The 17,846-nt window shown below is 34.2% G+C and overlaps 1 protein-coding gene across 2 annotated transcripts in view; it reads right to left on the reverse strand.

Moving 5' to 3' along the window:
• The window catches only part of PIK3CA (phosphatidylinositol-4,5-bisphosphate 3-kinase catalytic subunit alpha), an 81,208-nt gene that overhangs the window by 23,834 nt on the left and 39,528 nt on the right, over positions 1–17,846 (reverse strand). For both annotated transcript variants that reach the window (XM_023260376.2, XM_019840086.3), the window contains exons 2-7: positions 9,966–10,393; positions 9,206–9,415; positions 7,336–7,586; positions 6,550–6,795; positions 5,831–5,916; positions 398–503 (exon numbers count right to left, since the gene is read on the reverse strand). In XM_023260376.2, coding sequence (XP_023116144.1) covers positions 398–503; positions 5,831–5,916; positions 6,550–6,795; positions 7,336–7,586; positions 9,206–9,415; positions 9,966–10,317 — 1,251 coding nt within the window. In that variant the 5' untranslated portion in view covers positions 10,318–10,393. The remainder of the gene's footprint in view (positions 1–397; positions 504–5,830; positions 5,917–6,549; positions 6,796–7,335; positions 7,587–9,205; positions 9,416–9,965; positions 10,394–17,846) is intronic.

A 17,846-nucleotide genomic window follows, 5' to 3' on the forward strand; every position in this document is an offset into this window, starting at 1 on the left:
CTATAATAAGCCATATTAATTTTTTTGAAAGTATAAGCACTCTCTGTTTCCCCATTTGAAATTACACGTATTTTTCCTTACTTATGAGTAAGTAACATGAACCAAAGCAAGCCAAGAAGACATTAGCATGTCGTCATTTAACAGGTATTTGTGTGCAGTCACTTTGCATGTTTAAAAAATTGTATCAGTGTGAACTCAGGAAATACTCATCATAAATAAATTCGGGAAGCTCTCCAAAGGTACTTACTCTTAGACACATTCATTTATTAAAAATTTTAAAATATTTGATCAATTTTTAAATGACGAAAAAATCCATTTCTTGATAAAAATTCAAATCAGCAGTTATAATTAGGAGCTTTTAGAAGTAAATATAATTATTCTTTCTGAAATACTTTACCTCTTTAGCACCCTTTCGGCCTTTAACAGAACAAATGGAAAGGCAAAGTCGAGCAGCACGAGGAAGATCAGGAATGTATATATCGTAGTTTAGCCATTCATTCCACCTATGTAAAATGTTAAAGGAAAAAATAATTTACCATAAAAAGGCTTCATCCAGAGTATATAAATGACTCCTACAAATCATCAAGAAAAAGAGAAATCAAATGAAAAGCAGGCTGGAGATCAACTGGAACAGGCATCCTTCACAAGGTCATATCCAAACGGCCAATAAACATAAAAAAGTAGTCAATATTATTTACCATGCAGAAAATGCAAAATAAAACACCATGGAGATATCACTAAGGTAAGGACGTGGTTAAGGATGTGTAGTAACAGGAAATCAGGAAATCTCATATACTGTGGAGTGATGAGTATTTGAGTATTTGCAAATATCCCCCAAATACAAACCGTCCAAATGTCCAAAAGTGGAATAAATTGCAGGATAGTCACATAATGGTATACTATACAGCAATGGAAATAAACATGTTACTTACAATATGGATGAAATCTTACAAACATGAGTGAAAGAAGCTAGACACAGAAGAAAATTGGTGCCTTGAGTACATTTAGATACAATTCAAAAACAGTTCATATGAACAAACAATGTTAGAAGTCAGGATAGTAGTTGTCTAGGGAGGTGAGGTTAATGGGAAGGGGCAATGTCATATTTCTGGTAAATGTTCTATGTCTTCACCAGCATGGTGGTTAAATGGGTATTAACTTTGTGAAAAGTCAATGAAATATACAATTAGATTTATATATTTGTATGCATTTGTGCTACACTTTAGTAAAAAAAAAAATTAAAAACAAACCAGCTTATAGAAAAGGCACACAGAAACTAAACAAGAAGCGTGAGATTTCCTATTATGATTACAATCATATTTACTCTTATATATGGTGTAGTGTTACTCAGAATAACCCATTAAATAAGACAGCATGTTAATAAAATGAAGGACATGTAAGCAGAAGTATTTGAAGTTGAACATAACTCCTTTACAAGAGGTAATACTTAACGTTCATAATAAGGAAAGAATTAAAAGTTGCTATAGAAAGTGATGATAAAAAATTACTCAAATATTTATGATAAACTCCTTTCAATTTACTGGATATTACATGTGAAATTATGTCTATTTTGTTGGACATATTTGTAAAGAGCCAAGTATAACATATTGTTTCGTTTTGAAACAATATAGCAATAGCTACAAAACATTATAGCAACAGCTACCAGTTATAAACTCAGAAGTCAGACTAAGTTGAGTAGAATCTTGTTTCTACTATTTTATTAAATGTGTAACCCTTGCTTTTGTCTGTTTTCTCATCTGTGGAATGAGACTAATAACAGTATTTACTCTATAAGGTTGTTGTGAAAATCAAATGAGATAACACAAGTGAAGGGGCGCCTGACTGGCTCAGTCAGATAACACAAATAAAGTGATCAGAATAGTAACTGGTCCATGGTAAACGCTCAAGTGCTAGATATTAACCAAGAAAATTTTTCAATAGGCTTTTTCATAACTCTATTTTTTATTATAAGTAAAAAAAGACAATAAAATGACACAAAAATTCTATTTTTAATTAGCCAAACTAGGGTATAAACTTTATCAATAAAATAAGTGCTATTTATGGGCAAAGATGAAAAAAATACGGTCTTTTGATGCAGAGAAAGCTTACATTTAATGGGAGAATTTAGTAATGAGGAATTCTAAAGGGAAAAGAAACAATAATTATAGGCAGAAGAAATACTGTGGGTTTTGATAAGTCTACAGTAATTTAAGAAAAATTAAAGACACAGGTACTTAAATGTACCTGTTTTTATTACTTCTAAATCTTTAGAATTGCTCATAATTAATGAGGAATATTCCACACACTTTCTAAGAGAGATATATCCTATGAGTGTAGTTGTTCAATACTATGCTAATTGACTAAAGTATGTTTCTCTGTTTCTCTAAAGTCCATATAGACGTGTGTGCAAACACCAATTAAGTTCTTTATTTTTATGCAATGGTTTGATATATATAGTCCAAACTGGTTTTGATTTTGGGAGAGAACTGGTAACCTCTATGAAGAAAGCATTATATATCTAGTTTATCTCATATATGGGAAGCATGGATTTGGAACAATCACTTAATCTCAGTAAGAATTTTTTAAAAATCTACTTTTCTACCTTTCCAATAACTTCATATTCTTTTATCCTTGACTTTAATTCCGTAAATACAGAAAAGCTAAAAAAAAACTACTTAAATCCTCATACTACTACCATAGAGATTTTACCCTTTAACCAGAGAATTTTTTTAAAGTTTGTTTTATTTATTTATTTATTTATTTATTTATTTATAAATTTTTTTTTCAACATTTATTCATTTTTGAGAGACAGAGAGAGACGGAGCATGAGTGGGGAAGGGGCAGAGAGAGGGAGACACAGAATCAGAAGCAGGGTTCAGGTTCTGAGCTGTCAGCACAGAGCCAGACACAGGGCTTGAACTCACGAATTGCGAGATCATGACCCGAGCTGAAGTCGGACACTCAACCGACTGAGCCACCCAGGCGCCCCAAAATATTTTTTATTTTAATCCAATATAGTTAACATACACTGTTATATCAGTTTCAGGCATACAATATAGTGATTCAAAATTTTATGCAGTACTCAGTGCTCATCATGATGACTGTATTCTTAATCCCTATCCTCTATTTCTCCCATCTCCCCATGACCTCCCCTCTGGTAACCCTGTCTGTTCTCTATGGTTAAGAGTCTGTTTCTTGGTTTGCATCTTTCCCCTCCTTGGTTCATTTGTTTTGTTTCTTAAATTCCATATGAGTGAAATCATATGGTATTTGTCTTTCTCTGACTTACTTCACTTAGCACTATACTTTCTAGCTCCATCCACGTCGCTGCAAATGGCAAGACTTCATTCATTTTTTTTTTTATGGCTGAATACTACTACATTGTATATATATACTACATCTTCTTTAGCCATTCATCTATTGATGGACACTTGAGTTGTTTCCATAATTGGTGTATGGTAAATAATGCTGCTATAAACACAGGGGTGCACAGATCTTTTCAAATTAGTGTTTTCATATTCTTTGGGTAAATGCCAGTAGTGGGATTACTAGGTCATAAGGCAGTTCTCTTTTTAATTTTTTTGAGGAAGATTCTTTGGGTAGTATGGACATTTTAACAATATTTGTTCTTCTAATTCCTGACCATAGAATATCTTTCTATTTGTTTGTATCATCTCCAATTTCTTTTAACAATGTTTTATAGTTTTCAGAGAAAGGTCTTTCACCTCTTTGGTTAAGTTTATTCCTAGGTATTTTATTATTTTTGGTACAACTGTAAATGGGACTGCTTTCTTACTGTCTCCTGCTGTTGCTTCATTATTGATGTACAGAAATCCAACAGATTTCTGTACACTGATTTTGTGTCCTGTGACCTTACTGAATTAATTTTTTAGTTCTACGGGTCTGTTGGCTAGAGTCTTTAGGATTTTCTATATATAGTATCATGTCATTTGCAAATAGTGGAAGTTTTACTTCTTCCTTGCCAATGTGGATACCTTGTATTCCTTTTTTTTTTTTTTTTGAATGATTACTGTGTCCAGGACTTCCAGTACTATGTTGACTAAAAGTGGTGAGACTGAACATCCTTGTCTTATTCCTGATCTTAGGGGGAAAGACCTCAATTTTTTACCACTGAGTATGTTAACTGTAGGTTTTCTATAGATGGTCTTTATTATGCTGAGGTAAGTACCCTCTAAACCTACTTTGTTGAGAGTTTTTATCATGAATGGATGTTGTACCTTCTCAAATGGTTTTTCTGCATCTGTTAAAATGATCATATGGTTTTTATCCTTTCTCTTAATGATGTGAAGTATCACGTTGATTGATCTGCAACTACTGAACCCCTTGCATCCCAGGAATAAATCTCACTTGATTGTAGGGAATTTTTTTTTTAAGTTTACTTATTTTGAGATACAGACAGAGAGAGAGAGAGAGAGAGAGAGAGAGAGAGAGAGAGAGAGAGAATCTCAAACAGACTCTGTGCCACCTGAACCCATGAACCTCGAGACCATAACCGTGAACTGAAATCAAGAGTTGGACACTAATTTGACTGAGTCACCCTGGTGCCCTGACCCTGTGAATGACTTTTTTAAAATGTATTGTTGGATTTGGTTTGCTAATATTTGTTAAGGATTTTTTGCATCTATGGTCATCAGAGACACTAGTCTATTGTTCTAAACTAGGGAATTCTTCAAGAAAAGACAATCAAATGAAAGTCCTTTCTAAATAGTTAATTTATTAAAATTTTGAGCTTTTAATCTTGTATTATTAAACAAATTTACCTTCTACTTTTATAAAACTAGTTTATTTACTTTTGATACTTGAAACAACTAGGATAGATCTACCCAATATTATTTGGGGGTCTTTGCTTGGGATTGTTGAACTCCTTAGATTGTTTATAGGTTTCACAAAATTTAGAAAATTTTTGGCCATTATTTCCTCAAACATTGTTTTTCTCTTCCTCACACAACCACCCCACCCAACCTGTGACAGACATGCAGTGTGGATGGGAAATAAACTTTTGCTGTTATAACAAAATTTTAAAAGATCCTGTAGTTGTTTGTTTCACAGTGCAATCTAACTTAAATGATGTGTTTTCTGACCGACAATTGTTCAGGTAGGGCAAGGAACTATTTCACTTCTTCCTGGTAGAGAAGGCTATCATCTCTTTGTACATCACCTAAGCCCAGAATGATGGCCACATCCAGCAGCTTAATTAAGTACAAGACCAGAACTTTTTCTGGACTCTTCTAGAATTCAGTCTAAATTCATTATAAAATTTACTTCTGGGTGTTTTACTAGTTGTCTTTATTGCTAGTCTACAAAAATCCATCTTTAATCTTAATAACAATCTGAGTGCTCTTAAAATATTTCTATTATATTCATGGGTAGATTCTTTTTTTTTTTAATTTTTTTTTTTAATATTTATTTATTTTTGAGAGACAGAGTGAGACAAAGTGAGACTGGGGGAGGGGCAGAGAGAAAGGGCGACACAGGATTGGAAACAGGCTCCAGGCTCTGAGCTGTCAGCACAGAGCCTGACGCGGGGCTCGAACCCACAGACTGCGAGATCATGACCTGAGCCGAAGTCCGACGCTCAACCTACTTGATATAACGGAAAGAGAGAATCAGAAAAGTCTTTCACATAAAATTTTACAGAGACTCCATAAAATGATCTTGTGACTGATACTCATTTGACCGAAAGACCTTATGTTCTATATGTAAGTGTCTGGTAATTTATATGAGTTGTATAAAACTAATGATGCCAAAAAAAAAAAAAAAATGCTTCTTGTATTGATTACATTGCTAAACACTAACAGGGCTTCCTTACCTGGGATTAGAACAAGGTACTCTTTGAGTGTTCACATTATCACATAAGGGTTCTCCTCCATGATAGATACCTGTTCGAACATAGATCTTAAAAAGAAAAAAAAAAGTATGTGTATACAAATATATACAAACATAATACACGCGGGCGTGCACACACACACACACACTACAGAACCAATAGTAAAATAATGTAACTGATATAAATGAAGAATCTATTAGAGGTTTCTGTTCAGATATAGCTTTTCTGTTCTCCCTTCACATATATAATAAGGTATGTAATTTAGAGTTTTTCATATTTTAGGAAGATAAATTAGTACATATACTAAATATTACTTCATATTCTTAGCAGCTGGAACAGCACTCCATAAAGACATTAATATTTCTGCAACAAATCACATTAATATTTATACTAACTGGGATATAAAAAGACTATAAAAATTCCTGTTTCAGGTTGGGTCAGGTTTTGCTGACAAATGAATTCTGTAAACACTTGGTTTTAAGAACTTAGATTTATGGAAATTAGAATTATTAGAATATTAGAATTATGGAAATTAGAATTGCAGAAAAAGGACTGTACACTGTGCAATAGCTAAGGCAGAGGAGCGGTACTGTAGCTCTCTGAAACACACTGCGGGTCAACAGATTATTATATACAATGCAGTTAAAAAGTTTATGTAAAATAATTTATATAAGATAATAAGCATCAACACTTGACTTCACCTTGTCGATGTCTCGAATATTTACATTCACATAGGTTGCACAAAGGATTTTTATTCTGAGTGCACTATTTATAACCCAAAGGGACTTTGTAGATGTTTCTCCATTCATATATGGTGTAGCTGTGGAGATGCGTCTGGAATAAGATGGCATTGTGAAACAGTCCATTGGCAGTTGGGAGTAAAGGCTTTCTTTAGCCATCAGCATCAAATTGGGCATCCTCCCAAGCATTATACAGCTTCTTATGTACTGTAAAAGATGAAGAGGGGAGGGGAGAAGTAATTTCTTATAAGGTATTTCATTTTAAAAGCAACATGTAAGCAAAAAACAACAAAAAAAGGAATTAAAAACAATGACCAAAGGATATTCATTATGAAAACACTGTTTATATCTTTTTTTTTAAGTTTTATTTATTTAAGTAATCTCTACACCCAACATGGGGCTCCAACTCACAACTCCAAGATCAAGAGTCACATGCTCTTCCAACTGAGCATGTGGTGCACCAACACTGTTTATATCGCAATGAACAATTTAATCAGCTTATCCATATATCTACAGTCACGCCCCAAATATTAAATACATAAAACCTAAAGGAAAAAAAGCATCTATTCTCTCAAATTAAACACATCATCAATCTCTCAAATTAAGTAATTATAGTATTAAAAATAAACATATGAATACCATTCATTAACATTAATCACTGAATTTTCAAAAAGTATGTCCTAAAAGTACAGATATTTGCCCCAACTTTTAAACTTAAATTTAATATTTTTGAAGCTTGTTACTCACCTTATACTGACTTAGAGGATATTTTTCAAGGAAGTATTCATCACATCCACACACTTTTAAAATATACTTGCCCTGGTATTCTAAAACACAGAGTTTTAGTTGTTCAGATGATAGCAACATACTTCGAGTTTTTTTCCTGATTGCTTCAGCAATTACTTGTTCTGGCACACAGTCATGGTTGATTTTCAGAGTATACTTCTGCTTGTCATTATTTGGAGAAACTATTACCCAAATCACCACTATTATTTGCCCTGTAACAGGAAAACATTATTAGATGCAATCACCATATAAATTTCATTTGACAGATTTCAAAAAATATGCACTACCATTATTCTAATCAAAATCGGAAATTACTTATAATCAAACTAATTAAGTACAGGTAAATATCAGGTAGAAACCATAAATCTTCAAATACGATAGGGCTGCCAGACCATGCTCAGATCTCATGTTTTATGGCAAGCACCCAACACTGTGATTAGTGGGTCACAAGTACCTGAGGCCAAGCTAATTTCCATTCAAAACTTCATGACATACTTCATGACTACAACCCCTGTGAAAAGTGACTTATGATGCTATCAAAGGTTCAACAGTATTTAAAATACAGAAGACTTTCTGGCAACTATGGGAAAGAATCATGGAGACATGAAGAAAATGCTGAATCAGAATAAAAGAAAAGATGGTGGAGGAAGGAAAAGAGTATGAATCTTTAAATGTTTTCCTTCTAAGATAAATTAAGCTGGGAGAAGGGTGGAAGATGATGAAAATGGAAAGATTTAAACGATGGTAGAGTGGTCTGGGTGTTCACAGTACAATTCTTTCAACTTTTCTGCATGTTGGAAAATTTTCATAAAGAATGTTGGAAAAAAATGAAAAGAGAATTCCATTAAAAAAATTTTTTTTAATGTTTATTTGTGAGGGAGAGACAAAGCATGAGCAGGGGGGAGGAGTAGAGAGAGAGGGAGACACAGAATCAGAAGCAGCTCCAGGCTCCAAGCTGTCAGCACAGAGCCCGATGTGGGGCTTGAACTCACAAGCCATGAGATCATGACCTGAGCCAAAGGCGGACGCTTAACTCACTGAGCCACCCAGGTGCTCCCAAGAGAATTCCATTTTAAAAGGTATACTAGAGTAGAGAAGATTTTCAAATGAAGATCTTATGTTATACTGCTTTAAACTACTTTGAATATTTTGGGTGGAATAGTAATAAGATGTCTTAACGTATTCTACTATCAAAATTTTGTATTTAATTGTGTGTGAGAGTTAACTTATTCTGTAACTTCAAATTGAAGCCTTCACTTTGTTACCTTGGAAAATACAGATATTTATCTGATACAATGATATTTTCATTTCCCAAACTATAATATAGTTTATAAATTTCCATGTTCACTTAATTCTAGAAATTGATTCATTAAGTATCAAAAGTCAATCTATATATTATACACTATCAGATTTAATTATTGCATTTACCACTAAGAAATTTGTTTTTCTTTCTACATATGATAAAAGATAACAAGAATGTGCAAAGTTTTCCCAAAATTTCATAAAGTATTTCTATTTATAATCTTTTTGGTAAAAAGATAATTGATCGTAACTGTGTAATAATGAATTTCACAATCAAAGTTCTTTAGTTTTATTCTAAGATACAGAATTCACCAAGGGATCAGCACCATATGCACACAATTCATTCAATCAATAAATATTCATTACATACATATGTATTGGCAATCAGCTATATCTTGTCAGCATAAGCAGTCCCTGCCTTCAAGAAGCTTATCATCCAGCATCTAGTAAAAAGACTGTACAAATGTATAGGCACAGATAGAAATTTTTATTATAGTAACCAATTATGGTAGACTGACAATTTTCTTACCTTTATCTAGTTTATTATATATGTGCTTTGGCAGTTCTGGTGAAGATTCTACATTTGGAGGATAGACATACATTGCTCTACTATGAGGTGAATTAAGATCCCGAAGATCCACAGCTTCTTTACAAACATTCAGAATATTTCTTCGGAAGTCCTGTACTTCTGGATCTTTAACCATATCAAATTCACACACTGGCATGCCAATAGCAAAACCTTAAAAAATTACATAAAGAATATAACATTCTATTAAACATAAAGTATGAACATGTTTCTTACAAATGGGGAATTTGACAGATCTGGAAGATCACAATAGAGTAAAGAAGTCTCTCTGGGTTTAAAGAAATTTTAATAAATACATATAGTAAAGTAAGAGTTGACAAGGACTCAAATATCTTTAACATACAGAACATAATATATTCAGCAATTTGGATCAGAGGTAGCAAACATCCGTGTAATTTTTTTTTTTTTTTGAAGAGTAATACAACAAAACTGGACTATAACAAATCTAAGCCAACCCTACAAATGATATTTCTTAAAGAAAAATTTAACACCAAGGTGTTAAAAATAGTTTCTTAGCCAAATAATCAAAAGATTATTATAGATTTGTAATGGTTTTTATTTCAAAATCTATTTACCTGAGATTACAAAGGTAATTAACTGATTCAGACAGAAATATTTTAGTAATGAGAAAACAGTTAAGTTTCATAGTTATTTGCTTTTAGAATAGAACGACAATGCCATTTAGCTAAAAACGGTGTCATACCAATTTCTCGATTGAGGATCTTTTCTTCACGGTTGCCTACTGGCTCAATTACTTTTAAAAAGGGTTGAAAAAGCCGCAGGTCACAAAGTCGTCTTGTTTCATCAAAAAATTCTTCCCTTTCTGCTTCTTGGGTAACACTTACGAAAATGTAAGAAGATTCATCTTGAAGAAGTTGATGGAGAGGATATTTTCTTGCTTCTTTAAATAATTCATGCTTTATAGTTATTAATGTAGCCTCACGGAGGCATTCTAACGTCACTATCATTCCATTTGGTAGTAAACATTCTACTAGGATTCTTGGGGGCATCAAGTGGATGCCCCACAGTTCACCTGATGATGGTCTTGGAGGCATTGTTCTGATCCTTTACAAGTTTTACATATAAAACTGTTTTAAGGAATTAGATGCGTGGCTGTCCCAAAGCAGAAATCTAAACCGAAGGGGGGAAAAAAAACATATGTTAAAACAAAAACAACTATAGAAGAGTACATTTATGGCATTACTAAATGTAAAAACTTTTTCTGTAGTTTGAATTGTTAGGGCAAGTATTTATCTTAAATATTTTAATGGAGACTGTTGCTCCAAATTAGGCTGAAGGAACTGATTCCAAAGCAGAAATTAGAAAAAAACAAAAAAACAAAAACAAAAACACCAAAAAACCACTTGAATTTAATTATATTTAATAAAATCACTAACTAAAAACATTTTATTTTACTAGATTTTTTAAAAGTCAGGTTTTATCAGACGGAGCTGAAGCTATGGGAAGAATGAACAGTAAATTGTAACTGAAACTAAAATTCCCATCACATATCACCTTTATCATTCTCTTCTATTTTCTAGAGCAAGAGAATCTGAGCTGGAAAGGATCTTTTAGATCATGGGTCCATTGCTCTCATTTTAAAGATGAGTAAAGGCGAGAGAAGTCAAATCTTCCTTTTCACTCCCTATCTGCACTCTGTGGTAATGGGAAATTACATGGCTTAGTCTTTTTCTTAAATTAATCTTTGTAATTTCTCTCTTTGTACTGATTATTGTCTAAGTGACTTCATAGACCATTCTGCTTTGAAAGTATAATTTAGGTATATATTCACTATAATATAAAGTGTCATCAATGCATTTTCCCTGAGATATGATGAATTTGAATGATTCATCTACTTTATCAAATAACTCACTAATACTTCTGATTGAAATGAATTGATCTACACACAAATGAGACCCACTGACTCTCTTTGTTAGTACAGTGTTAGAGTAGTTGTAATATTTTTAAAAATATTAAGTAGTATTATGATTAGAAGCCCTAATTTTTAAAGATGTCAACAATCTCGGGGATTCTTTAGAAGATACTACAAAACCCACAAAGCACAAGTTCATTCTTGCTACTTATGTTTATATTTTCTTTTATTCAGTAAGCTACACTGTAAAGGCAGTAAAAAAGGTAAAGTGAGAGACACTAAAGAAATAAAAAAGAAACGAAAGTCAGGCTAGAGAAATGAACCAAAGGCTCAGGTAACTTCAGGCACTGTGGACAACAGCCATAAATGACACTTTGTTTATTAACTAAAAAAGTACTGGGGCTAAAAAAAAAAAATGTACTGGGGCTATTCTACAGGACCATGTTAGGTCCTGGGAATATGATAATGGGATAAAACAGACATGGCCTTTGTCCTTACAAGGCAAAGTCAAGAGTATGAAGATTATGTGTTTGTTGGGTATAGGATAATTAAAATCACAAGTAATTAAATCCAGAAACTTTCTTTCTCTGACTCCTGTATGTCATGCCCATCAAAATCTAATCCATCAACTTTGTTAATTCTATTCCCTGAATCTGCATACTCCACTACCAGTCTTAGTACCCTGGGTCAGGCCACTACTATTTCTTGTCTAGACTGCTAAAGCCTAAATTGTCTCCCTAGATCTAGGTTTGTCCCCTACTTTGGGCACACATTTCCACTGGTCAGTTGCAGACAAGTGCTTACAGTATGCTTCAGAGTTCTAACACATGAAGGAGTTAAAAAATACAAATAGAAATTTCAAGCCCTCTCGCATCTCTAGAAATACAGAAATCAACTGGAAGACAGTAAAGAATATAAAACTATTTTTAATAGTTGAAAATGTTTCTTCAAGTTTATAAAAGAGTCCCACTGAAGTTATAGGATTTAAAATATAATTATTCTATTTCCTATACTTTTAAATGAAAATTCATTGGTTACTAAAAAGACCAGATGGATCAATCTGTGTGCATAATTATAGAAGTGACTTAAGCTAAGCTTTTTAAAACATACAAAAAAATTTGAAGAATGCAAGGGAAATGCCAAATGACTACTTTTAAATGATGATCTGCCTGCATAAGAAAGTTCAAATAAAAACAAAACAAAACCACAAGCCACACTAAAACAGCAGCTGTGTTTATAGTTTGCTTTGTTGAATAGCAATAACAGGTCCATGGTATGGAATCATAGGGGCACCTATTTTATATAATAAATAACATCTCAGAATCTCATATGTTCCCTAAGAATTACCAAGAGAGAAGTCTAGTACAGTAGAGAGATCATGGATTCTAATCTTTATCCTACTATGGTATATTTATGGGCAGTTAACAACCATTAAATATTCAAGACACACTCTTCTCATTAAAAGAGTAAATGTGATCATAGTCATAAAACACTTGGAGATCATGGAAGCCAGGCACTGGTTGGCACTATGGTAGTACTAACTAGAAGACAGAAGATGCTAACTTTCTTATTTGTCTTATGTCAGGCCTTATTCTGTACAAACCATTACCTCAGAGCTCACATAAACAGAAGCGTAGAAGAAGGGAATGGAGCTAACATTACTGTTAGTCCGCATATATCATACATTTAGGTGGGCAATAATCCTTTCAGAATAGGCATTACCATTTTACATATGATAATGTAAAATGACCTACAGGAAACTGAAGGCCAGAGATGTGAAGTTATTTGCTATGGATTTTGAAGCCAGGTCTAGATGATTTCAAAGTGCACACTATGACCATTCTGCTGTTTGGGCTTCAGTTATAGCCAGGTGATACTCAGTGGTGGTGAATAAGAAAAATGGGTCTGAAGTTACACAGGATTTAAACTCTCCCTGTCGGGTGGGGAGGGCGGGGTGCCTGGGTGGCTCAGTTGGTTAAGCATCTGACTCTTGATCTCGGCTCAGGTCACGATCTCATGGGTTGTGAGTACGAGCCTTATGTTGGGCTCTGCGCTGACAGCATGGAGCCTGCTTGGGAATCTCTCTCTCCCTCTCTCTGCTCCTCCCCTGCTTGTGCTCACGCATAGTCTCTCTCTCAAAATAAATAAGTAAACATTAAAAAAAAAAATCTCATTGCCTTAGTAAGTAGCTGCCTCAGGCAGTTTAATTCATCTCACTGAACTTCATTCTTTCCACCCCTTCTTAGATTGCTAAATTGGCATAATGGCAGAAAATTCATCAAACTGTTGTATTAAATGAGGCAATATATGAAAAATATGTAAGCAAAGAGACTGGCATACAGTAAGCACTCAATAAGTGTTAAATATTACTAATAAACCTGTAAAGTACACCCACACTATCTTTTCAAGCTATTATGAATTATCCAGGAATGGTACCAGATGGGGATGGAAAAAGGGGTTTGAGTTCTCTTAGGGAGGCAAGTAAATGAGCCTTATAAAGCAGTGCTAGTTTCAAGAGCTGAATCTTGAAGGTAGCTCTGGCAATGCAAGGCTGACACACAAGTCTGGAATAGTACTGAGTGGCTCAGAGGCTGGCACCTTCGTAGCTGTTTCTAGTTCCCCAGACTCCTAATATTCCTATTTAAATGGTACAGCCATCTACAGCTTAAGTAAGGAATCCCTTGTCCCTTGTTATTCCCCCTCCACCTTTTTTTTTTTTTTTGAGAAATATCTACTTGTGCTAGGCTCTAGACTAAATATGCTATGAAAACTAAAGTAAATAAAATGTGTTCTCCTTGGTTGTTGAGGGACTCATGGTTTATTGGGGAATGAAGTTAAAAACAACTTTGAAAATGGAAAAGTTGTTATCAGAGAGAACATGCACTTTGGAAGAGTCACAGGAATTGTCTCAACTGCCTGAGGAAGTTAGAGAAGGCACCAGCAAGATAAAAGTTAAGGAGAATATTATAGATTAGTAGGGATTTTACACAGAAGGTAGCTTGGACATGGGTGAGATGGATGAGGAAAGCATTTTAGATTGCCACAAGAGTACACGTGCAAAGTCACAGACTGAAAGGACACAGCCTGTTACCAGCAATACAAGTTTTTCATTATTCGAGACTGAAATGCATGGGAATAGGTAGGGTGTGTGACAGGAGGGAGACGGGAGAGGTAGGCAGGGGCCAGAAAGGTGGGCAGACCCCATGTTAAGGAGTTTAAATTTTATGTAGTACATTGTAAGTAAAACAGAATCTTCTAAAGTATTTTGAATAAAGAACTTTATGACACTTTTCTCCATGATTTTAAATTTCAGATTTTTAAAAAATATTTCTTTTCAGGGGCACCTGGATGGCTCAGTTGGTTAAGTGTATGACTCTTGGTTTTGGCTTAGCTCATGTTTTCCTGGTGGTGAGACGAGCCCCATGTAGGACTTCACACTGGGCACAGAACCTGCTTGAGATTCTCTCTCTCCATCTCTCTCTGCCCCTCCCCAGCCTATACTCTCAATCTCTCTAAAAAAAAAAAAATGTATTTATACACACACACACACACACACACTCATATATATGTATAGAATTTTTTTAAATACAAGATATAATCAAATAAGCACGAAATCAAGGTACAAAAACATACCGTCTCAATTCCCCGAATTTGGACAAAAAAATCCCTAAAGTTAAGAAATCAGTGTATATACATATATAACATTTTAAATAAAAGGGACTTTATAGAAAAAAAACCAATTGCTGATAAAGAAGGTTTATCCAAATGTAAGTGCATAATCTATTTACAAAGAAAAATAACTTATTTGAAAAGCAATAGAGGGCAACAAATCACTATAAAACTAATACTCTACTGGGCTTTTGAGTTCAGAATGCCAGGACTAAATATGCATATACTGAAAAATCAACAACTATTCAGGATTCTTAGGAAATAAATTGGTTTTACATATCCTAATTTCTTAAAATTTATTTTTGAGAGAGAGAGAGAGCGAGAGAGCGAGCAGGCACGTGCATGAGCAGGGGAGGGGCAGAGAGAGAAGGAGAGAGAGAATCCTAAGCAGGCTCTACATTCAGCACAGAGTCTGACAGGGGTGTCGATCTCATGATCGCCAAGAGATCAAGAGTCAAAATCCAGAGTCAAACACTCAACCAACTGAGCCCCCCAGGCACCCCCACAATTTACCCTTTTTTTGATGAGTTACAGTCTTCATTATAAAACCAATTACTGTGCTATTCTGAAACACAATACAGCAAAGCTCTTCAATATTATTGAATACTCTGAGTGTATTTTTGGCCCTAAACCCAATGACCCCAGGTTGGAGATGGTGCTTTTAACAATGTTCCCATCTCCTTGTTTTCTAGCAGTCAATGGTTACTTCTCAGCTGTGGCCTGCCTGCATGTGATAGTAGCTTCCTCTTCTTCAGTTATTCATTTCTAGTCAGCATCAACCCTTGACTACCATTTTATAACCGTCTATACATTAGAGACCAACAGACCAAATGAGGACACGAGAACCTTTGCAATGCAAACTTGGGAGCACAAAATATGTAACAGATATCAGAGATTTTTGTATACTTCCTTGTCCCGGTGTTAAAATTACTGTTAAAAATTACTGTGTTCGGGCAGGAGGCACTGAAAGTCTTTGGTTCTTGGAAGGTTCATTACCAGTCCAAGTGAGATTGATGGGTTTGTTCAGGTGGAGTAAAGACAACTTTAAGCACAAAATAAGCAGCAGAAATGAACAGCAGAAAATAGTGTCAGATTCTCCATTGTCACTTGAGTTTTATGGTGAAAGGTTTCTTAATTCATTGGACAATTCAACTTAAACATCGGATGTGCACTCTTTCAGTCTAAGAAGACAATGACATTTTGACAATTTTTTAAAATTCCTACATTCAAAGCCTCTCCTCGCTTATATTAATCTAAGGGTATTTTCAGGTTTCATCATTTAAGGCAAAGATTGTCAGACTATGGCCCACATGCTAAATCCAGCTCACCACCAGCTTTTGCAAATAAATTTAAATGGGAATACATCCAAAAAATTGTGTTTATATATTGTAAATAATGCTTTCCCACTATAGCAGCAGAATTGAGCAGATGCTATAGAGACCATGTGGCTTAAAACATTTAATATCTGGCCCTTCACAGAAAAAGTTTGCTGATCTCTGATAAGTTATCAGAATTAACCCGGTATTAACTGGAGAGTTTTCTAAATGCATGCTGCTTAATAAATCATCCCTAACCCTGCCTTTTTTTTTTTTTTTTTTACCATAATCGTATACTTTCACTCAAAGTCCTTTGGGGCTGAGGTGGAGAGGAAGCATTAATTTTAAGCCAGTGAGGTCAAAATCCTGAAATAGGAAAGTATCTCAGAAGTCAATTAATTGGATATTTTCAGTTTGGGGAGCTCACTGCCTGATACAGAATTTTTTGTGGAGCATTTCTAAAGTTATCCCTAAACATTATTATTTCTAATCTTCATTCCATACTTTCTGTCTTTTCTACCTCTTCACATGCTTGTCATGTTAGAATTTTTTCTGGGTCTTTTTACCTCCAATTCCTTTAACCATAATTCAAGCAAGATAGTTTATCATCAGCTTCTTTGTCATCACTTAATGTATTAAATACTTAAATACTTAATACTGAAATATTAAATACTTAAAGTATTATTTTGCTAATACTCATCTCAAAATGCAGCAACCAAAATCTAGTATGTACCTGTGAATTATGAATCTCTGTAAACACACCCGAAGACTGCAGAGACCTTTTCTGACTTGATTACTTTAAAATATAAAGTATATTTTAGGTATTTTAATTCAGGTCTCAATTTCAAAATGTATGTTTTAAACACATTTGTTTTTAAAATAATCAATAGTACATCTGCATCAGAAAGTCATTAAAAATAATACGGGGCATCAGGGTGGCTCAGTCTGTTGAGCGTCCAACTTCGGCTCAGGTCACGATCTCATGGTCTGTGGGTTTGAGCCCTGCATTGGTCTCTGTGCTGACAGCTCAAAGACTGGAGCCTGTTTCGGATTCTGTGTCTCCCTCTCAATCTCCCCTTCCCCTGCTCACACAATGTCTCTCTGTCTCTGTCTCTGTCTCTCTCAAAAATAAACATTAAAAGAATTTTTTTTTAAAGTCACCAGAAATAATAAAGCTATTTTGAAGTGTACACTTGGAAATTTAGGGGGTTATCTATACTGACTCCACTGGCAGCTTAATCACCTCAAACAGCCATAATTTTGCTAAAATAAGCAGCTTGTGTTTCCTAGAGATCTATGTTCCACAAATACAGAAGCTTCGTGTTTACTGAATGACCAAAAGTTTTACAAATACTTATTTCTCATTTAACTGATACATTTAGCCAATGCTATTTGACTTAATGGATACATTTATAAACCAGTAAGTGTATTTGGATATATGTTGACAAGATATTTTCACCCCTCATTCTCAGAGAGATCAACAGGGAAACATTAACATGTAGTTTTATTGCTAGTTCAGTTCCATCTTTTTATTTGCTCATTAACTAGAAAACATGCTTTCCTGTTTTTAATTACCAAATGAATCCTTACTTTAGTCTGATATAAAACAAAATAAAAAACTTCTGTACCTTTACAGAAAGAACATGATGAAAATCTAGACTATTAATTCTATACTCTGATTACTCTCCTTAAAAGTTACTTTAAATACTTCCATTTAGTTACTCTC

This window comes from Felis catus, chromosome C2 (genome assembly GCF_018350175.1).
Source record: "Felis catus isolate Fca126 chromosome C2, F.catus_Fca126_mat1.0, whole genome shotgun sequence".
NCBI lineage: Eukaryota > Metazoa > Chordata > Mammalia > Carnivora > Felidae > Felis > Felis catus.